Below are 24,194 nucleotides of genomic sequence, written 5' to 3' on the forward strand. Positions count from 1 at the left end.
TGTCATTAAGCCGTTGCTCAGTGTGGTCATGAGGGATCCCACCACACTTATAGAGACAGTAGGGGCCATCCAGGTGTTCTGACAAAATCGTCCAGCCTGTTTCTCACAAACTGGTCACCAAATGATCCCCAACTTGACTTGGATAAATAAATACCTCCCTTTCTACCTTTGATGATTTGTGGTGAGGGTTCTTGTATAAAATGTCTGCCATGCATCACTGAGATGAATTACTACTCCTTGCAATAAAAAAAACAATGTATTATCGTTTTTGAGTGGTAGAAAATGTAGTATTCATCATTTATGTATTGCTACAGTTAGCACTGAAAGCTCCTGCTTTCCTTGTTTGTAATGTTCACAGTTTTAATGATATTTGCCCCCCAAAAAGATCACACATCTCCACTTCTTAAGATTATAAGTAACGTGAGGGCTTACATACCAAAAGGAAGTTGACGTGACACAGGGGGTTATTAAGATTAAATTTAATAACCTGTTTTTCATGCATTTTATGAGTGCTTTATTCTATCAGCGGAACGGCGAAGACAGGTTCCTCCATCGCTGGTTTGAATAATAGACCACTCATCTCACTTTATCCTGAATATAAATAGTTGAAAACGTGTTTGAAAGCGACGGTGAAAAATATGCACTATGGATTTTTTCTCGTTTTTTTAAGCCGCCGTGATGGTAATCATCTCTCCTGGGACAGGAGTCATGGCGAATCTCCCATCATGTTTTATTGATTGACTTGAAATGCATAAATGATCTGTTTCTGTCCCTTCACGAGCAGAAACATCAGTTTAGAATTTGCATAGCAGAGGCCTTTCTCCAAGACGGCTTACGTTATACCTGCCGCCCAATTATACAGCTGGGTATTTACTGAGGATATTGAGGCTAAGCACAGCTCCTCGTGTGTGTAACAGCAGCGGGTCATCCAGGATCCAGCCCAGGATGAAGGTCCACTTCCCTGAACATTATGTCACGTTGAATTTGATAATTATCAGCGTGAATTTTTGAATCCACTCGGATCCACTACCCACTACATTTACATTTATTCGTTTGGCAGACGCTTTTATCCAAAGCGACTTACATAGGTTACAGTTCTTTACAATGTTATCCATTTATACAGCTGGATATTTACTGAGGCAATTGTGGGTTAAGTACCTTGCCCAAGGGTACAGCAGCAGCGTCCCAGCGGGGATTGAACCGGCAACCTGTCGGTTACAAGTCCTGCTCCTTAACCACTATGCTACACTGCCGCCCACTAGGAAGGGTAACATTAGTGAAAGCTTGGTATGTATGTGAAATCCTGATAAGGAACATGTCCAGCTACATACATGTCAGTGTGAACGCTGCTGTGTTCACATATTTTAAACATACTGTAAAAATACTTACTGTGGAGTAATTTCTATAACTTTGACAAAGAAGAAACTGGCAAAAGTATGTGGCAATGACTGAACATGTTTTGCGCATTTTGTGCATCTTCTGTTTTGTATTGACATGCATTACGTCGTCGTCATAGGTGCTGAGGCAAAACTATACAGAGCTGATCTCTTAAAACTCTCTGGTCTAGTGTCATAACAGCTATACCTGTATTTGATTTCACACAGTGACTAATGAAAAAAGGAGTCGGTATGCCTTGCTGTAGCATTGCTATGCTGTAATATTAATGCTGACCTCTGACAGAAAAGTCACCGCTCTCTGTGTGGTTTTGATCTATACTGCCCAGTGGGCGGATATGAAACACCTGTCAATCCCACACCAGCTCAGAGCTGAAATTCCTCTAGCAGTGTTTGACCGGTGAACCCTGTTAATGGATGATATTGTCCAGACCAGTCATTTGCAAATGAAATGCTTACCTGAAATACAATTCTTTTCGATTTTGAAAAGAATTTTTTTTTCTGCATGATTTCCAATATCTTGGTGTAGGGAAAAACTTTTTCTCTTATGTCTTCATAATCTCGCAAGAGTGTGCTTTCATGCAAAAGCATACACCTTGTGCTTGCAAGGCTGTTTGTTTTTCTCAGTTGTTCGAATGCGTTCTTAGAAACAAAAGTGCCAATTTTGAGAATAGGTGGCATAACAAAATATGTTTCAGTTTCAAAAACAGCAAATGCATGTTGAAAATGTTGTGTTCTCAAAACTTGACACACCATCAACAAAATCAAATGGTGTCTGAAAGGAAAAGCCAGCAATAAAAAAGTCTTCACTGAAGATGGCAGAAAGGAAAAACACCCATTTATTTCAAAACAGTACACTACAAGTTTAGACACGTAATCATTTAATCATAATACAAAAATGAATATAAAATTAACTAAACATTTAAGGTTGTCTACACTATGTAGGTAATTACTATCCAATATTGTTCCTGTCATTTGCATTAGGCAATAGATTTTCATTCATGTGACACCTCTCCCTGGCCAGATACCTTGGATAAAGAAAAGCTTTATGTGGTGCATCCTTGACTCTGCAGTGATATCGTCATAGTTTATTGATTACATGATCAGCTGTTGTTGTCCTTGCATTGTCTGTTGCATATCTTGTTCCCCATTGGTTTCGACTAACTCTCCAACCTTCCATTCACACACCCCTACCCTTTCCTCTCACAGCTGGTTCTCCTACTCCCTCTGCTTCCATTGTCTTTAATATAGGTGACCAACCTACTGTGTCCCTTGTTGTATGACTTCAGACCGGTTACTGTGCAGATTTCTTTCAGCTGGGAAAAAAAGCTTGAGAATATTGTGAGAAGAAGACTCCCGGGTGAAATCTGTGCTCCCACAATGCATTTGCGCTAAACGTTTTGCAAATCGTGTTTTCAGCGTGACAATTGTGTGTGAAGAGAGAAAAGAGTTGCGTGAAGAGAACCAGAAGTCATTAAAAGTTCAGTGAAAGCATCTGAGGTTGTGATCAATGGATCGTTGCAGCCGCAGCCTTAGACCACAGTTGCTGACAATGCATTTTAGAAAAAAAAAACCTTCAAAGAAATTGTTTATTCTTAATGCTGATCATGGTAACAGGTCAAGACAACAGAAATTAATGATTGAGTCAATCTCGGGGAAAAAAAAAACATCACCCAGTTCATTTTTGCACCCAAGGCAAGCAACCTATGAAAATTTAATCTGATGAGACTGTGCAAAGAGGCCTTTTAATTAAAACAGACGCAAGCGTTTGAGAGCTGCAGATTAATATTCAGAGCAATCAGATTAAACCGTCCGGACTACAAAAGACCAAAACCTGATAGCGCTGGTATGAAATAATGAAATACCTTCCAGCAAAATAGTGGTGCAGTCACATGTGCTGTCTGAAGAACTTTCCATTTTTGTCACATTTCCTTTTTTCATGGTTTAATCAGGTCCTTTTAGAGAGGGAACCAAATGAACGCTGGGAACTGTCGAATCCCATTGGAGGAGCTCAAAGGGAGCTGATTGCGGCTGTGCCTTCAATTACCGCGTAAAACAATTCATGTTTTCATTTTGAAGAGGGGGGGCCACGATTCTTTCATGTCTTTAATCCCGCCTGCCAGGGACTTGGTCACATTTAAAAAAAATGTGAAGAAGAAGCAATGTTTGTTTTTCTTCTTCAAAAGAGAACCCCTCTATCAATTTTTAACCACTCTCACATACCTTTGCGCAATATATAAGGTGCGATGCAGCGTCAGTGTGTGGGACTGTATACATCTGACTAGAGGACTGGCACACAGAATGTTCGGGTATTGTCAGCTGAACTGAAGACTGAACTGAATTTGTAATTTCAAATTTCTTCTTTTTTTTTGCTTCACTGTTGATTGTGTACAATGTATTCACTGCTTTTCAGACCAAAAAGTATATTCTCAATGTGTGTGGCGTCTGAAGAATCACAACACAATTCAGGTTATCAAGCGAGGCCTCACATGTGAAGCAAACCGAGAGCCTTCGTCTGGAATAGGCTCTGAAGCGCATGCTACCAGCCCATCCCCCTCCGCTAACTCACCCCGCGCGCTGCATTATTATTGTTTATTGCTTTTATAATTAGAATGGTGCACAGGCATCGGGACGCTCCGCTGGCTCTGCGTATCCGCACGGCCGGTCGTGCTCGGCCCGTCGTGTCGGTAAACCGATTCGCTCTGTTGGCTCTGAAAGCGTCAGGGCCGCGATGGCGTTGTTCGCTACAGGCTGTGCATAATAATGCTGAATTAATCACATGAACACACACGTGTACACACACGCTCGCTCTCGCGCACGCTCCGGTGCGCTCGTATGTATGGCATGCTTGCACGCTTACACTGTCAAACACGCATTCTTCCCCCTCGCGGACAGGGGGGGAGATATTACTGCGTTTATTACGTTCAGTGTGTTCACACCCACAGCATCTGGACTGAAATGTCCTTACAATGGGTTCACGTCCAACACACAGATTGGGGGCAGGATGATGCTGTTACTGTCCAGGCAAAGTGCATACTCATGTAAGGAGCCATTGGTACAGCTACATTTTTAATTGTTATAGCCTGTTATAGCCACTTAATCTCTCTCTCTCTCTCTCAGTCTCTCTCTCTCACACACACTGTTATATGCATAAAGCTGCTTGCCAGCAAGCTCCTAGTATCTGGCAATATAAGCCCTCACAAATGGCTACAAATATATGCTATATTAAAAACCTTACTTAGTTCCAATGCATTTTTTAGCCTAGCCAGGGGCGCCAGTGCAAACACAGGGGTAATGGCTTAGCCACAGACTAAGAGTGATGAATTGCTTTCATGGAGGTATTGAGAGGAATCCCACTGCATCCGTTTGCTCCGCCACCTCTCTCACTGGAGGGTCAACCGCCCCAGTGAGTCAATCCAGTGGCAGGAAACCGAGTCGAGCAGTTATCAATAAGTCGTTATTCCTCCCCGGGGGAGTCCAGCTAAGAGTCCGAGTAAACTTGCAGAAGTGGAAGTGGCCTTTGGACGGGCTGCCGCTGTGCGGAGGCTCTCCTAATCACTCCCAACGATCAGGCCTGCAAGTGGGCTGATTGCACTGAGCTCTCATTCTCCTCATGGACATTTGGCTGACTCATTAATGTGTGTGTGTGTGTGTGTGTGTGTTTTGTGTGCATGCACATTTATATGTGTGTATTTTTATATATGCGCATGCGCACGTATGCATGTGTGTCTGTGTGCATACGTATTTCTGTGTGCATTCGTATGTGTGCACATGTATGCATGTGTGTGCTTGTGCGCGTGCCTATTTGCACACGTGTGTGTATGCAGGTATTTTTTTTTCTGGTACCCCTGAACAAACACTCCATTTCCCTCCAGCCAGCAGCCTTTGAAGATCTCCTCAGCCCCTGTGATGAGAGATTTTGAAGGAGGCAGGCGGCTTGCAGGGACTTATGAAAGGCTAAAGAAAGCTGGCATTTTGAATAAGGAGAGGGACAGGGAGGGACTGCTACGGGCAACCCTCCGCTACAAAGCGGCGCAAGCCAATCAATTCACTCTGCACGCGCTCAGAACAATACGTGGGCCGCACCAGCCGGAATGACAATGAGGGCACGTTGGAAATGCCAGGAGAGCCGCACGCGGGCCTCTTTGAACCTCGCGCGCAGAACGAGGAGGCGAACTCTCGCGCCCCTGCACGCGTCTCGGCCCCAGGGGGGGAGAGCGCCGAGCTCCGCAGCCTTTCAGGAGCGGTGGCGGGACGTAACGAGTCTCATAAGATGAGGAGCAAACGCGTCGCCGCGGAGACCGCGCTCGCGTTTCCATCCGTCGCCGCAGTTAATAAATCAATCAATCAGCGCGGCTGACACAGGCTGGCAGACAGCCTCATTAGGGCCCGTCACCTTTTTTTCGGCTGGAATGGAGATAAATGGAGGCACTGTTTTCTGGTGACAGGAGGAGCGGTGGAAGGGGGGCGGGGTGCAGGAAGGACGAGGAGCAGGCAGGGCCAATTTTTACACCTGCCTTGCCCCGCCCACACCCTACTGCCACCCAAAAAACACCGTACGGCAGAACCACCGGTTCCAAACAGCTGTCTGACCTGGAAGAAAGGGTCACTGAGGTGAGTGTGGGGCAATACCCAGGTGACATGCCCCCTCCATTTTTCCTGCTTGTACCTTAGACCCAGATCTGAGGTTTTGATCGGTCGCCGTGCATCCGACGGTACCTGGCTCTGAGCGTGGCTGACGCTGATCGAATCTGACAGGAACCTCGATTCCCTCATTTCCGCCTCTGGTTCGAGCAGGGTCCGGGCTTTATCGAAATCATATCAGGTTGACTGCGCGGAGCACATTTACACTTCATCCCCGGGTGCCACGCTCTGCAGCAGCCTGTGGCGTAATAAGCTATCAGAGCGGGGCAGACACACACAGTCTTCAGAGGGACTGAATCGATACTCCAAACTGAACTGGCCAGCCAGCCTTTTCAGTACAGGTCTGATAGTCTTGAGAGACAATCAGATAGCCAGAGAATTGTGCTTGAGAACTGTGTGTGTGTGTGTGTGTGTGTGTGCCAGTTTAACGCGTTTATTGCAGTAGCACTCCTGCCATAAATCACCCTGTGAACTGGGAGTGGTGACGCCCTAAAGTGGCAGCACGGCGGCCAAGCAGCCTCCACGGTGCTGATCAGAGCTAATAGCTACTAGAACTGCTTAGATTCGCACGGACAGGTTTTCTGTTGGAGTGCTCCGAACGGGCTCCAGTTCACAGTCTGATGAAGGCTTGGTAAATCCTTGCCACTGTTCACACGTCACGTTTTCCACGGTTTTCACCAACTTCGCTGCGTCGTAACCCTGTGGCAGGTCAGCCAGATGCTGTTACCACTGCTAGCCATGGGCGGTGTCAACAAGCCACACAATCACTTTGCTTCTGAACAACCGCTGAACAACCAAAGAGATGAATCGCCACAAACAGCCAGAGGCAGGCAGAATTAATATGGAGCCTGGCGTTTCTGGGGAAGGCGAACCTCAGATTTGGAACGCCGGAAGTTCAGGCGGTCGCCGCGACTTGATCAGACGCCAGTGCTAGGTGTTAAATCATTCACTACCGCTCCTGTTCAGAGCAGCGCGGTGGAAAAACAGCGGTGCCTCACCCGGTTAGCCAGCTGTGGCTCCAGCTGGCACCAGCCCGGTTCCAGCTCCACAGTGGAAATATGATATTTGATACGGAAACAGGGATTTGAAATGGCTTTCAGTCTGGGCCAAGCTACAGATTCGCGTTCCTCTCTGTGTCTCAGCGCTAGCTTAGCTGCTGTGTTGAAGCTTCTCGGCTCTCGGAGTTCCCTGCCCCCTGCTCGTGCCAAACGCCAGGTTGAGAGGTGTTAGAACAAACAACAGCACCTAAACTGAAAATAAATGCCACGCTGCCTGTTGCGTGTTTTCGTGGGCGAGCTCAGCATGTTGTGTGTGTCACAGGTGTTAATTGTTCCTCCTTTGCTTTGTTGCTTCATTCGCGCTTTAGAAATGAGATGGAATAAATGACAGAGCAGAGCATCGCTGTTTGGCGTAGCTGCTGAGTTGTTTTGGCGGCTGAGGACGAAATCGTCCTTTCTGGTCGGGTGGTGCTTTGTCTTGGGCGATATGGGTTGCTATATATTTCTGATCCCTTGACCAGCCAGGCACTGAATGAATTTTAACTGGGTTTATGGCATTGTGGTCTTGTTTGTGTGTGTGAGTGTGTGTGCCTGTGTGTGTGTGTGTGTGTGTGTGTGTGTGTGTGTGCGTGTGTGTGTGCGTGTGTGTGTGTGTATGTGCATGTGCGTGCATGTATGGGCCGCATGCTGCAGATTGAGGAGACATAACTAGGCAGGTAATTTACAAAGTTAATTTCTAAACTGTTTTTGATTGTTTTTACATGATTAACAACACTGCCAATCATGACAATTACCAGCTAATTTACATAATAATTGCTACATAAGGATCACCCACACAAGTCCTTGCGTCTTTATCACATCTGTGACAACATTGACTGTTTTGCTCTTTTCTATAAATAATTGTGGTCATGACAGAAAAAAATGTTGTTATGTAGTATCTCTAATTTTCGTATATTGTGTATTTTCTATGGTTTTGGTTAACCAATCTCTCTGCCCATCTGTAATTAAAATGTTCTAATGTAAGGTTGAAGAAGGCTCTGCAATGCTACAGCATTACACCAAATTAAGTTTAAAGGAATCTGGTGGCTGGTACTGACAGGTGATTCTTCTTAAATCGTAAGCTTGTTAATTATGAAAAACAATCAAAAAGCATTTGGGGAAACAGTTTAAAGGTAACCTCTCTGCCACCCACATCATGTGTGTGTGTGTGGTTGTCATTCTGAGTATGCCTGTGTGTGTGTGTCTGTGTGTGTGTGTGTGTGTGTGTGTGTGTGTGTGTGTGTGTGTGTGTGTGTGTGTGTGTGTGTGTGTGTGAATCCTTGTGTGCCTGCCTGTGTGTGTGTGTGCCATTGTCAGTCTACTCCTGCCTGTGTGTGTGTTTGATACTGTTTTGAATCCACCTTGTGAGCTAAGTACAAAGCCACATCACGCATGTAACACATGTCAGAACAGCTCTCTTCTCTTCCGGTCCTGCTCTCAGGGTCTGTGATGTGCACTGAAAGTGGAGTTACGTAACAGGGTCAAAGGTTAATGCCTTTCCGCTCCTCTGGAGAGGAGGAGAATCACAGTGATGAACAGATAAAGGAGTTAACGACATTGTGATTCCGTACAGCGCAGCGTGGAGAAACTTCATCAGCTCCATCACGATCGTCAGGTTCACAGCATCATCTGGACAATGATCACGTGGTGGAGGGACACCGCCGCCATGCCAACCAGGAGTAGCCATAATTTATAGATAACTGGCAGACGACTGTCAGAAAGGCAGATGCTTCTCATCGGCCGATTACTAAATTACAAGTAAATATGAAATAAACAATAATGAGCCCCAGAAAACTGCAACATTTCAGCTAGAGGGGCTTTATATAAAGGTCGCATTATTTAACCATTAATAAGAGTTATAAACAGTTATTACTGTTAATAAGATTTACATTTACGTTTAAGTCATTCAGCAGACGCTCTTATCCAGAGCGACTTACAAAAGTGCATACAAAGGTCAAGCTAAGTGCAGACACAATGCCGAATCATCGGTCGCAGCTGATTGTAGGAGTTTTGTTAAAGTGGGCGTGTATTTCCCCAACAGCGCAATGCGCAGGGGGTCTCTCACTGCGGCGGCGTTGCACACTCACCCTGATTAGCCCCGCGCACGCCCCTGTCAAAGCAGAGCGACGAAAACGAGCTGAAGGGCCGAAATGATGTCCCGTTGCGTGAGAGGAGCCACCACAGCCTGCAGCCACAGGGTCCCGCTAACTACTGCGAGCGCTAATCACACAGCTTTCCCTCGTGATGTCGGCCAGGGGCCCCGGAGTGCAGAAAATTGACCTTAAACTGACCAGTGGTTGTGCTTCTCTGTTCGCTCAAACAGAATAGACTGAGGCCCGTTTATTTCATTTTCAGACAGCCAGTGCCCGCGTGGCTGTGTACTCTCAGTGTTTCTTCACTCTACTGCAGATTGTTTAATCAAGATGTTAATGTATAAAGCTGCCGTTTATAACGAAAGGTCCACAATTCTTCAAAAGGAGCCACATAATTCTTAATTCATGAGTCATAATTCTTGGCTGGAGCTCTCTGCCAAGTTGTCAATACATGTCAGGCTGTCTCTTACAATTGTGTAGATGTTTTCACTTTCATATGTGCCTTTCGCACATGTATTACATGATGCATGCCAGTATAATAATATATTAATAGTATATTAACAATTCCATAAAGAAGTAGGAAATAATTTACACATGTATATGACAGATACACTGTATGATACACAATGTATATATGACAGATGTCAGATACATGTCAGAGTGTGGTGCATGGTGCGTAGTCTGACACACAAAGGGAAAAGAATGTCACTCAGCGTGATCTCATTACCTTTATTCCTCAAGCCTTGACTATTACCGAGTCACATAATGTCAGGAGAGGGGGGATCATTTCTCTGAGAAATCAGAGAGGTGAAGATCAAAGAAGTAAGGCCGACTGAGGAGTATCGCCCCTGAAAGCGCGTACTTACGCCAACCCTCACATCATCAAAGGCGAGCAGCGGCTGTAATTACCGCCGTTCCCTGCCCTGTGCACGCGCCGTAATGTTCTGAAGCGTGTTTGTAATGCGTGTCTGCCTACCTGCGCCAGCTTTTTTCAGTGACGCGTTTCCCTGAGACGAAAACAATTCGGCGCTCGTCTGCGATACGGAAGCGTATCGTCCGTTTTTTTTTTTTTCCGGCGACGGTGGTTCTGTGAGCTCATCGCGTTGAGACGGGCTCTCTAATCTAGCCGCTCTCGTTATTGCCCACATCCCCCCTCCAAACGCCGCGCGACGGAGTAAAGCGCCGAAATGTAAAACAGGCAGGCCTTCCCCTCGGGAGCGCTGAATTATAGATGATGCTTCCATTTGCAGCCATCTTTAAATCTGTTATTTATCATGTGTGTTTCTCGGATTTCTGACGAGGTGGTCTACCACTGCGCATCAGAGAACATTACACCCTGCAAATAAAATCTCTGTGTGTTTCAACTGAGCAAGTACAGCGGAGGCAGATTTGAGCCAACTTTGTCTCGTCGTTGCCTAAGGCTGTGGACGGTGTACCATTCGAACAGCCCACAAAACACGCATTGAGATTGAATTTTTTTCCTTCTTTTTTTTTATCTGCATTTTCATTTGAGTATTGCGCGTGGTCACGGCCGTGAACATTTCGGGTCAGGGTTTGTCGTCTGGGTGTCCTCGTCGTTCTCGAGCGCAGAGCCCCCCTCGGTACCTTAGCCGCTTCAGCGCTCCGAGTCTCCGCTGGCGTCCGCCTCTCCGAAATCGTTTTCCGTTTGAGAGCACTTCCCGAAAAAAAAGGGGACCGCTTCACTCGGACCCCTGACCCCACCATGTCAGTCCGCCTCGTCCCGGGTCGCGCTGAACTCCCGCTGTGGGGGTTAATTATCCCAAGTGGGTTAGACAGCCTCGCTCCAGTAGGTCTCCCAAATGCGAAAAACCTTCACCCTTCCTGCCCTGTGGCCAAGGGCAGGGCAGGACAGTGCTGTAACTGCAACTAACTGCACATAGAGAGGGCCCTGGCAGTTCAATATACACAGCAAACATGAGCATGAATGCCATATGGTCAGGAACCAGAAGAAAGCATAGCTTTTCATAACGTCGCTACAGAAAAAAAAAATGACCATTGACTGCACTTGTAATTTGTGCAGTTGTTTTCTTTTTTAATGTTGTTTAATGGCACTGTAGGTCACCTGTGCCATTACAATCATTACAGCCAAGACTGTTACTGTGGAAGACAATGAGGGAATAAGAAGGGAAAAAAGGATATATGGCAACCTCAGTTTGCGGATCTGGCAACCACAAGAGCACTGGCTTGGTGATAACTCGTTGCAAAATGCTCCACTACCCACAATGCGCTTGCACTGGTTCTTCCCCTGTGGCATGATTAGGGGTGAAAGGTCACTGTGCCACCATATTGTAACATTGAATGTTATGAAACAAATCTGGGCTCATTGGCAGTACTTGTTATTTTGGGTGGCTGTTGCCAATTAGATGTCCTTGCAGATTTGGGGTTGAGGGAGATATGGGGCACATGTCCACAGAGCAGCACATGGCGGATTGAGTAAGCCCTTGTCATTACAAGAGTTTCCTATTGTCTTGTAGCCACACGGGTGTGGGGAATCCCTTCTGCTGAATTGGACAGCTTCATACATAAAAAACCCCAGTGTTTGAAAACTGGCATCGGCAGCTTTCGCAGCCATGGGGGGCCTGTAATGCTCTCACACTCATGATGGGAGAGTGCCTCATGCTTTGCAAACTTCCCCGTCCAGTTTTGACGAGCCACTGAAAAGCTGATGGAGCCTCACCCCGGCGTTTCCCTAACGACCAGGGACTCTTTCCCGGCACCTTCTGCTCGCCGGGCGAAAGACGGGGGCGGGTAACGAGCGAGGAGTTCCGGCTGTGCCTCGCCTGCGGTGCAGAGCTGGCAAACCCCGCAAGTTTCAGTGAGTCAGAGCCTTCGCGGAGGCTCATTCACAGCGAGGTCATTCGGATAGCTAATCAAGCTGTTACTCTCAGAATGCGCGCAGCCATCTGACTGAACACCCTGGGAGGATGTCTAAAGTGCTTCCCCTCCCCACTCCTTAAAATCGTTGCTTTATTTGCAGTGACATGTGAATGATGATCACATCCCAAAAATTCTCTATATATATATTTTAAGTGATGGTATTGGGGGTTGCAAAAAAAGGCAAATATTTAAGGCAAAAGAACTCTTCTGTTAAATTTTTCTGGAAAGCGTATTTCTCGTGCATTGTTATACCATACCAGAGCACAAATTAGCTGTCCGTCACAAAACATCGACAATCAAACATCATCAATCATTTCCATTCTTTGATTTGCCAGGAGTTCATGGCATATATGCCTGATAATGGGATGTATACCTCAGGCATAAAAACTGCATTCTGTTTATGGAACAGATTTCCCTACGTGGATCAATTTGCCCTTGGGAAAAGATGAAATCAGTTTCATTTTATGCCTGTCAATGTAGCGGAAAGGAGTCATGATTCAACGAGCAAGGCATATATCCAAGATGAGTACCAAAGATTGCCAGTTATCGTTTTATTGTCTGTTTTGCATTGATGAGCAGTTGGTGGTACACACCAGGAGATGATTGGCTCTGATTATTGTAATGGCTTCCATGCATCGCCACGTATAAGAGTGCAGTGTAATTCATGTATGAGCCTTACACTGCGAATAATGGGACTTCATTTATAAAGTTATATAAATACAGTTTATTTTTGGGTAACATTTTCCTCTCAATCACAATGCGTTGGCATGTATTATTAGTCCAAATCAAAAGTGTTTGTTGCCTGTTTAAGCCCTGGAGAGCTCGCTGAGCTAAAACAGGAGACAGAGCCGCCCTGGGAATGCATCCTGTCAGACCAGTGAAAGCACACAAACAAACTCTAAAGAACAAACACAGGAAGGCAGGAGGCGTGAGTTTGTGACAGGGTGACAGAATGACAATGCTCCTCCTCAACACACCCCCCCCACCCACCCACAGTCTCCACACACACAGAGGCACATACACACACACACACACACACACACACACACACACACACACGCGCACACGCACTCACACAGGCACCTACACCTCCACACGGACTCAAAAGCAAACGAACGCACCCGCGCGCATGCACAAGCGTTCACACAACGCCCCACATGGGCCCGGTAATTGGTCATCGTCAGAGCACCGCCACGCTGCTCTGCGCCTCCGGATCATCAAAGCCGGGATTGATTAGGGCCTCGTTTTGTCCCTCCGTCATGAAAGAGCAGCTAGACCCCAGAGGAGAAGAAAGAGCCGCTGTCCGCTGGACGCGCTGGGGCAGAGCGGCGCTCGTGGAGACGTGCTCGGGGAATTAAGCCAATTACCCAAGCCATCAGAGAGTCACTATCCCACAGTGCACTCCTGCACGAAGACCTGACACTGAACATTCGCCAGGCCAGATGTGTAGGGAGTGGTGTAAGGAGGTGGACGTCTAACCAGAAAGGCTGCTTTCGTGCTCTTGGTGAGGCTGGCAACATTAGAGAAGTGTGGTAGAGTGTCATCTTATACAATAAACACCAGAATAGATTCTACCAAAATCCTATCACTCTCGGCCGTGTGTCTTGCAGTTTATTTAGTTTCCAGTTTATTCCACATTGCCCCTGTCCCTGGAACCCCTCCCCTGGCCCTGATGACATCATGTCAGACACCCTGTGGTCTGCCTTCAGCTCTTCTGGCATTGGGGGAGAGGAAGAGGGCAGGACCACGTGTCTGGGGTGAAGACAAAATGGCCTCCCTCCAGCAGCAGCAGAATGAGAAGTGCTGGCCCTCAGAGGGAATGCCACAGCCAATCACAGCAAAGTCAAACCATTTCAAATGGGCAGTGGTCCAGAGAGTTGACCAAAACTGTTAATGGGTCAACCATGCACCCTAGAATGGCTGTGAGATGATCAGATATTGGACCAGATGCACAGGACCATTTCCAGTTACTCTGGACCACAGAACAACCAATAGCATTTTTTGGAGGAATCTTTGTTGTGTCTGCTGTATGGAGTCCACCTCCCCCTGGTCCTGGAGATCCACGCTCCGGAGGGTTTTTAGACACACCCTCCAGCCCGTAGCTGATTAATAACCCAGAACAGCAGGTGATGCTGGATCCTGTCCACTCAGCGGCTCCGGTTATGTAATTAAGACCCGCGGAGGAAGACCAGGGGCTGACACCGCTGCTACAGAGCTACTCCTGTCCTCGGCCGTTAAAGTCAGCTTTAATCATATTCTGTCAGAGGAGCCGTAATGCGATCCTTCGGCAAATAGATTTCAGTCTTTTCCAATTTCAGCACGGCTCAACACCACAGCTGCTCTCCTCAAACACCTCTCCCAGAAAAAGTGAGCTTCCGTATGTGCGTATTTTTCGGAACATAGATATTCAAGGTATGCATAACTTTACATGCATGACAGCATCAATCATTGATGTAGTTTCCCATCAAATACTGAAATATACTTTGACATATGTTTCAAATATATTCCACAGAGTGTGGATTTCATATTTTAAAATGAATTGCCTTAGTTAGAGAAAGCAGTGCACTATCAAAGACATTTAAATTTGTACATGAAATTGAATGCACACTTCGCTGTGCTGATATGATTGGAAAATATGCAAGTGAATATTAGATGGCTTTTTAAAAATGCATGTAAAGCTCCATTACATTATACACCATGCATTATACATTATACAAATGCATTCTGACTATAGTTTTTCTTTCTATATCATAATTAGTCATGGCGTGATTATGTTATTCAGAGGTTGGGACAAGTATTTAAAAATATTCCAGCACATGTTCATTAATTTTCCTAGATGATATTTGGTTTACTATCTCATTACTGCTGAATCTGACGCCTTATTCATGAGTAGTACTTTTTGATAACAACGATTATATATGAATTCAATACAACTACTCCCAGCCAGAAGTTAATAACAAACTGAGCTGTCCCATTGTATGATAATAAGAGTTGAACTGCCATTTCCATGCACCACATCCATATATCACAGCATTTTTTTCCCATGTTGCATCTGACTCCCTTGCTCGTTAAGGGGCATGGTGAGAAGTCATGTGACCACATCGTCTCTGACTGTGGAGACTCCCTGTGTAAAATGGCTGCCTATGTCTTGCAGTAACATTATCACACCTTGGGCAGTTAGATAAGTCTGCTGTTCCCCCACGCCATTAGTTACTTGAAACATCACATGCGGGGAACAGAAATCACAGCGCTCATTAGACACACAATTACAATCCACCTGTTTTTATCTAATGGAACTTTTTAGCCTAGACAACCATTGAAACGCAAATCACTTCTAACAGCCGCTTAAAAAAGCTTTCAAACAGCTCTTTGAATCCTACCGGCTTTCTCTCGCTCCATCTCCCGCTCGTTCCTTTTTTTTTTTTTTTTTTTTTTTTATGAAGCCTCTTAGTTAATTGTCTCCGTGAGAAAGCCTGTCGGGGTTAAGAATCCCATTAGAAGGGTCACGTCGAGCTTTGCAGGATAATTAATTAGAGCTAACCTTCGGCAGAGCCTGTTGAGGCAGCCGCGTCGGCGTCGCCATGGAGGCCATTTGCGTCTGGTACAAGTGTGACCCCTCCACTGCCTTCTTGAATATGTATTGTATGAATCGCAACATGCATGGGTTGTGTGTGTATTGAACGGCAGCAATATTCAGCATGCTTTTGTTGTACCAGAAATCTATATTTATTTTAACTATTCAGAATGCTAAAAGCAAGTTTAAGTATGGGAAACTGGTTCAGGGTGAAGAGCAATGAAGGTGTATGCATTAACTTCTGAGAGGCAATAGGTCTGGAGTTGTATGCCCCATTCAGTGGCAAGTTCAAGTTCCAGACCTGGGGTACAAACACACAAATGTGTTACGTGACTAGCCAACCCACTTTGTTTCCCTGGAAGCGTTTAATCTTGCCCCATCCTCATCTTCAGTACAATTAGCCTCGCACGACACAGCTTCTGTGACATTCCCAGACATCACTGATCTTTGTGAGAGACAAACCTTACACCCGGCGAGAAGGATGGCGAACAACCCCAGCCACAATCTGACCAGCGAATCCCTTCTGCTGCCATCTGGACAGCGTTACGCCATGCCAAGGGCAAGAACAAACAGAACGTGAAACTCATCCGTGCCCAGAAGCATCAAACACTGAATAATGCACCGGAATCATAATGGCCGTTCAGCAGGCGCTCTTACCCTTGTCGTTTATTTTTTATGTGCTTGTGCTTTCAGTTTGTGCAAACTTACTGTCGGTTCTCTGTAAGGTCATGTGATGTGTCATGTGAATGGTAACGTTCTGCGCTCGATTCTTGAAAAGGACCGCGGAATTTACCCATTCGTTCATCATTTACGCTCAGAAAATGATGAAGAGGCTCCGTTTGTGCAGACGCAGGGCATTGCAAGTATCAAATCTGCCAGCGATTGCTAAAACAATTGGAGTCAGAGCGTCAAGGCCGATTCCCTTTGCCGTTCAATCAGTGCTGTGAACTTTCTCAGCAGTTAAAATGACCTGGGTGATAGAGGGTAATTTACTTGAGCAATTTCACCACAGTCCCTTATTCATTGGGTGACAGACTTATTAGGAATGCAGCGTGGTTCAGGACTCAGTCAAAAAACGCTAAGCTGATGTTATTCTCGACGTGCGTCTTAACAACTGAGGGCTTTGTGCTTTGCCCCGAATATCCTCCTCGCACCCTTCACTCTCACCTTCCTCTCCGTATTTGCCAAATTGGACTCGAATAAGGATCTTCGATTTTTATTCCGGCTTTGTTCTTTAGGCCAGGGCTCCATGTATAATGCATGAGGATTGTAAAAGTTATCCTCTTCGGCTGGTTTTATTGTTATTCCCTGGAAAGAGCTATATTTAAACTTGTGTAGGTCACCGCGTTTCCTGCAGTGCCATATCACCTACAGACTGACGGTTCCTTCCACTCCTCGGCGGTGGCTTTTAATGTTAAACTGGAAAGTAGGGCTGGTCCGTGGTGAAAGCAGGGAGAGGGTGGGAGAAAGACTTAAAATGCCACGGCCGTTTCCGCAATCTTTGGCCTAATTGTGCCACCCGCGTGAGGGGGGGAGAGAGGACAGACTGAAGGGAGAAACTTCTCCCTCACTCTGCGTCTCTTTGTGTTACTGAGAGTTTCACTTTCGAGTAAATTTTACTCTAAATTGCCCCCCCCCCTATAAAAACTTGACGTTTACTACATTACGTATGTATTTGTATGTATTATGTATTATGTAAGTATCTGTTCATGGTGCTGCTGTACTCTTACAGACTGGAAAATCATGCACTAAATTAGATGTCTCTAGATGCCCACACAAGCCTATGTGTCATGCACGGTGGTGCATTTATTTGTTGTTTAATCCACTTTCAGTCAGAAAGATCTCATGGCTGTGTCAGATGTGTCAGTAGATGAGGAGAGTAATATCACTGTGGTTCTCAACATTGTTTTATCATTGCAATTGTGGCCATTGATTTTATTTTACGTTACTCTGCATTACTGAGAAACACTGATTTGTTTTTTTTTAATGTATACACTTTGCCAGTTGGTCAGCCAGTTCTCAACATGTGGCCCAGCCCAGTTGTGTTTTAGTTTCTGCCAGCTCTTTTGCCAGCTGTTTCAGAGTTAACCTCTCCTGTGTTTCTGTCTCAACAGCGGGAACCACCTACATCTTCGGCAAGGGCGGAGGCCTCATCACCTACACCTGGCCCAACAACGAGAGGCCGAGCACTCGAACCGACCGCCTGGCCGTGGGCTTCAGCTCCACCATCAAGGACGGGATCCTGGTCCGGATCGACAGCGCGCCGGGGCTGGGGGACTACATCATGCTCCACGTCGTGAGTGCTCAGCCCCTCCCACCGCCTCCGGTCCCACCCCATCCACAACCCCAACCCCAACCCCAACCCCACCGCCCCCAGCCCCATCCTCTTCCCGCGGAGTGTTGCAGTGTCTGCCACAGTGTTCCACAGTATCATCGACTGAGTCCCAGCAGCTCATAGTGAAGTATAATAATGTGGTACAGTTATGCAGCAGAATTACTGTAATGTTATGCATATTCTCCCATATATTTAAATGTGCCATGCAGTATACCACAGCATCACTGCTTCTTAGAGTCTCATATAATTCATTATTCTATGCTACAGCACCTCTGAGTCTCGAGTAAATATGGTAAACTCCAATTGTATGTTCAAAAATACTTCTATATCGTATTATATAAAAAATGTGTTATGTACTTTTTTTATTCAAATATATTGAGTAGGGAGCGATGTGGAAGAGACCTGTCTGAAAGAGCCAACCTTTTACACTGCTCTGATTCTGATTGGCAGCTTTCTCCAATCCGCTCACCAGAGGGATTCTTATTCGCAATCAATGCTGTGCACATGCTGCAGGTTCCCTAATATTTATAGCATGTGGATCAACTAATGTGGTGGGGTCACTGAACAGCACAAGCCATCCAGATGATTTAAAGATCAGCAAATCTGCAGCACCTGCTTAGCGTTGATCCGAAAAAAAAAAAGGCCCAGATTCTTAGCTGTGCTTACAGAACCACAGGAGAGGTGCATTACTAGCAAGCTCTGAAATGTGCAACATTATCAGCACTTAAAAAACAACACCTACCTTGAATGCCATGTGCTCAGGGGCAACCTCTCCCTCAGATGTGCAAACACTCATTGTCTCTTTGACATGCGTGCTCATTAATAATTAATATCTAAATCTGAATGCCGCTGATAGAATTCCAAGGAGGGAGTTCTTTTTTAATCCTTTCAGTTGTACTCCTGTAGTGTCAGAGCAGAGGTATCGCAGTGGCTTTCATGCTGGTCGATGTTCGACAGTGCTGCCAGTGTCAGAAGCAGCCCATCCAGACAGCTGCACGTTTTGGCATTTAACATCGAATTCAGGTGCCACTCCCGGCCAAATGGGGATTTAAAACCTCATCTTTCAGCTTCATGAACCCCAACGTTTTGGGATGACGCCTGAATTATTGAGCTTGCATTTGGATAAACAGCTGGATGGGGAGGGGGGGGGGGGGGGGGGGGGGGGGGGGGCTTGCGTGTGTAGAGGGCGATTTTCTCGTCGTCTCCTACCTGGGATTTTTGCTGATGTGCCATGGTGTGGCCAGGGCGTGGCAGGAACAATGGCATGTCACCAGCCACTGTAAGCCAGTCCCTCACCCTCGCAGAGCCAAAGAGACACAGGAACATTACTGAGGCAGACCTTTGAATTCTGAAACCACAGCAAAACCCACAATCCAAGCCACAAGAGCTCTTTCTTTTGTATTTTACTTTTTCTTTTCTGAGTTTCTAACTTTCGTTCATATCGAAAGATGTCAAGGCGCAAATCCTTGTGTTGCATTGCAGACTGTTGCAACATTGATTCAGCTGCCGAGAAAAAAAAAAAAAAAAACAATCACTTATAACAGCAACAGAGGAAACTTTGCAAATGCTTTTTGAATGTTGCAAAGGGAATTTAAGTCATTGAGGCCTGACTATAGTTTCGTACATGAAAGATGACTTACTTCACTGCTTCTTATTAGCCTGTCAGGAACTCCTCACAAATGGTCTACTGAAGCAGCACATGCAGGGAGAGAGAAAGGGACGACGAGGGAGGGAGTAGAGAGGGAGAGAGGGGGAGATTGTAATGGACACAGTCACAATGAATAGCCAGTGTGCTGTAGACTGCATTAAAATACGCGGGAATGTTAAAAATATTAACTGTTAAGAAAGCAAAGACTACTCTCCATAGATTGTGAGGAACTCTTATTTCTCAGGCTCTGTAATCATGAATTACAAGGCTACTTTAATCAGAAATAATGGGTTTGGTTTTTCATTTCTGGATATGGGTTTGCTACCTTGATTACGGTCCAATTTATAATTGGCTAGTGTTTCTTTATTTCAAAGTGCAGTAATGGTGGCTGTGTTTTTGCTGTTTTTTAATTGATTTTAAGGTACTAGCGGCATTCAGTAGGCACAGTTGTCTTAAGTAGTCGTAAGCGTTGTGTTATCGCTTCGCACTTATTTGCTTAATGTGGCACATTGCCAGTGCAATATGGTGTCTTCATGAGACCTGTATTGTTACATCCATCGAGTCTAAGTGTCCAATACATGTCGACAATGAACCGTTGCAAACCCCAGCTGGGCCTCATGGAGGCGGAAGCTGATGCCATTACAGTATTTGTAACCTGGGGAAAAAAAATGACGAAGCACCTTTCTAGAAAGCTGCTTCAGAGTCTCAGGGAGAATAACCAGACAGTAAGAGGTGCCAGGATTCCAGACTCAGGTGGAAAGGCGTGTCTCTCCACTGAGTGGGGTGAGCCAGGAGCAGCCACCGGTCGACCAGGAGGGTGCCCACACGCGTCCTCCGCCAGCCAGCCCAGCCGGAGAGGAGGACAGGAATGGAGGAGCCCTGCTCAGAGGAGGAGAACAGCCACACCGCTTAGCGTGAACCCCAGCAGGCCAGCAAATTCACTTAATCATTTAATCATCCTCTGCCTTTTAACTCGCACAGCTAATTGGAGAAACTGTTTTTTTTTTCTGGGGCGGAGGAGGAAATTTAAAGCGCATTTTTAATTCTCGTTTCCTCGCATAATGCGAGAGCATCGCTGTGCGGTTCCAGCGCAAGCTGCCTGGGTTTTGTTGGGAAGCGCTCTCTAGTCATTAGCAGCCAACATCTTCATTCTTATCGCCTCACAGCATGGATTGAATGCTTAATAAAGGAAGAGGTGCAGCGCGCTGTCAGACTGCTTTTGCAGTCCTCCCTGAGTATCGCATTTCAGGCCGGAAAGGTTGGGAGGAGTTTTCCGTCTGATATCGAATGAGCAATTGCTGACCACTTACATACGGTCATTGTCTGGAACATTTGCACTCACTTCTTAATATTCAGCAGTTGTCTTTTGATGGCTACATCTTCTACTCTCCTGCCTTAGTATTAACAATCTTTGAAAAAAGTATGTAAAATTGGTGGTTGTCTTTGCAGTGACTGCCAAAATGTGACTGTTCTTAGTCACCGAGTTTCTCTGAGAAGCTCCTGTTAGGCAGTATGATCGGAATGAAGTGAAGATCATTAGTGTCAAGCTCCATCTTAAGGGTTTCTACGTACATACATCACCTGTGTGCGTTCAGTCTTGCAGTCGTTATCTCCAGCTGCTTCACTCCAGCTGTTCCAGTTCAATCAGTGGATGATTAGACAATTAGCGCTGCTCATCTAGTTTCCCGCAAAAATTAACTCGTCAGTGTATCATGACCTTTTGAGCCTTCTCTGTTGCAATTGCTCTGAGGCGCTGGGGAACAGCAGTGATTTCCCAAAAAGGGAACATTTTTACTGAAATTCACCTCAGAGAGAGATGGAAGGGGAGAAGAGGAGAGGGAGACAGAGAGTTAACATGCTTTGTGTCCTTCTTGCCAAACACTGTCTTTAATAAGGCTATATTAAAGATATGAGTTAGTGCTGAGAGTCAGACATGAATTAGTGCTGGGATATGAGTCAGTGCGGGGAGTCACATATAATCTAGTACTGGGTGGTTTCGTAATTATATGAATTCCAGGGAAAGAGTTTGGATGGACATACATATAAATTTACAAATATTTATAATGGAATGGGGTGCAGAATGTGGCAGTGTGGGGCGCAGTACGTGGGCTGGCATATTTAGGTTTTTCTCTGTGTTTTTGATTTTGCCCACTCTGATGATTGATGTCACAGTTGTGACTCCCACTGACTCTCACCAAAGCATATTATTATCTCCAGGTGAAGATAACCGCTGGTACGATTGCAGGGAATGATGATTTGTACTGCCACTGCTAGATATGCAGTCAGGCTGAATCTTACTCCTCTGGTCCAAAGAAAACCTCCCATAATCCACCAGAAAAAGAAAAAAGAGAGAACGGGAGATGCACACAGACTGCAGATAGTGTGTCGAAGTGAAACTTAGTTGGTTGTACTGGAGTTGAAGGTTCATATGGAGTTCTCCTGGGGTTGCCCTACCTGCCAGTAGGGGTCACCCGAAAAGAACTGCTGAACCGTCAGTGCCACATCACTCACTTCTTCCCACAGAGCAGACCCTGCAGTCTGCTTAAGGCTTTATTGTAATCACCTCTAATGGCATTCACAGCAGTCTAGCCAACATATTTTGCATGACAACCTCTGTAATAATATATTTAAAAAAAAACAGTTGACACGATTTACAAATTCACATTTACTGTAACATTAGATCCCTGGGGTTTGTTAATTGTACTAATAATGACTGGATATCCATGTGCCTTTTCATAATCTTGCCCCAGTTGTTTCTGTTTAGACAAGCATGGGTGTTGTGTAACCGCTCAGGCTGATCCAGGATCAGCGTGAAAGGTACAGTGTGCCCACCCTACCCTTAGGATCATACCTAAGATTTCTCACGACTGGACAGGCGAGTGTGTGTGCCCATGCAATCTCCCCTCCCTGTTTGCCAGGATCAGCCCGGTTCTGTACATTTAATCATATGATACCACCACGTTAGGGAAGGAGGCCTTAACATTAAGGGGGGTGAGGTCATTGATTTACGTGAAGTTCACACTATAGAATGGCCGTGGATGAAGACTGACACCAGAAATGGTGAGAATAACGTGGCAGACGGTGGAAAACGGCATCGCGCCGAAACTGAGAGGATTCCAGCACAGTGTTTCACACCGAGCGCGTGGCACAGGGTTTGCGTAGGTTGTTCACAGATAAGCACCTCGTTACAGCTCATGCCGTTAGTATTTACTCTTAACTGCAGGGACAAAGCCTACCATTAGAGAGGGGTACCACTTACGTGTAAGGAATATCCTTACATGAGGTACCCATTATGTAGGGTATAATTAAATTAAACACATGGAGGCGCCATACAGAATGGCATCTACCGTAGTGGTTAAGATAAAAGATCAGTCTCAATTTTGTTTTGTATATCAGTCTTATAAAATATACTAAACTATTAATTTGGAACTTCAGTTAATGATTAAATTAATAATCATAATCAAAATTACCACATCAATAGCTAATCTTAATCCAGTTACAATATTATCTATTTAGCTAACTAAACAAATAACACTGATGATTCAACCAAGAGGTGAAGGTATTTAGAACTCTGATCAGCAGAGTTTGGCAATATTCATTCCACGTGTAACATTACAACAGACATCCTTGGAAAAATAATGCATTTATTGAAATATAACATCGTAGTAGTAATGCACGAATCAATACATTTATGTACAATAAGTGAAGCATGTGTATGTATTTACACTGATATGTAGGTTTGAGCGAATGTCTTGCGCTAGTGTGTGTGAGTGCGTCATAGAGTGTGTGTTCCTTTGTTCCGAGTCGTACGCGTGTTGTGTGTGCACGTATGTGCGCATGCTCGCTGAACACACGTGTTCGAAGAGAACAAAGGAACATGCGTGTGGTGGCGGGTTTGAGTTGCCTATTTGCATGTGTTATGTCTGCGAACATATGCGAACATAATGTCTGTCTGGTACAGGATATGTTCGGGCGATTGATAACCGTGGGGTTCAGGGTTATTCTGTGCGGATTAAAAGGTACCGGGGGTTAGCAAGAGGCTACGCATGCAAAGACCCTATGTCTCTGTATATACCTTAACTAACACTGCGCGGTGAATAGTGTTTGACAAATCAGCTAGGATGAACGAAACATAGCTAGCTACATTCCTCGTAATGATCTGAGTCACACGCAGGAACAAACATTCATAAATGTAGCTAACGGTGTGCAATGTGGAAGTGTGCAATGTCCTATGCCCAGAGTTAATAGCCAACTGTAGCTCCTGAAATGAGGCCCAAATATTTCGGTTCCGTGGGTGTTTTCGCTGGCGGTTCCGTTGTCGGGGAGCCAGGGCTGGTCTGGTTCGGTCGGTTCGGTCTGGATAGGTTCAGGCGCTGATGAAGGTTTCTTTCTGGGAGACACGTTGAGGTGGATCCGGTCACACCTTTGTCTCCGGCTGGTAACGAGTTTGCGCTGCTCTGATCGCTGGCGCTGAAACTCGGCTCTTGTTTTATTGATCTCCGCTAGCAATTTGTCGCTAGCTTGGAGAATGAAAGCCAGGGCAGAGCCTTTGGCTCGGCTGTTCGTGTCCC

General features: G+C 45.6%; 1 protein-coding gene across 5 annotated transcripts in view; it reads left to right on the forward strand.

Annotated features, from left to right (window-relative positions):
• Positions 1 to 24,194, forward strand: part of LOC118792523 (neurexin-3a-like) — a 279,182-nt gene that overhangs the window by 182,025 nt on the left and 72,963 nt on the right. For all 5 annotated transcript variants that reach the window (XM_036550399.1, XM_036550396.1, XM_036550397.1 and 2 more), the window contains one exon: positions 17,755 to 17,936. In XM_036550399.1, coding sequence (XP_036406292.1) covers positions 17,755 to 17,936 — 182 coding nt within the window. The remainder of the gene's footprint in view (positions 1 to 17,754; positions 17,937 to 24,194) is intronic.

Source organism: Megalops cyprinoides, chromosome 17, assembly GCF_013368585.1.
Source record: "Megalops cyprinoides isolate fMegCyp1 chromosome 17, fMegCyp1.pri, whole genome shotgun sequence".
Classification (NCBI taxonomy): domain Eukaryota; kingdom Metazoa; phylum Chordata; class Actinopteri; order Elopiformes; family Megalopidae; genus Megalops; species Megalops cyprinoides.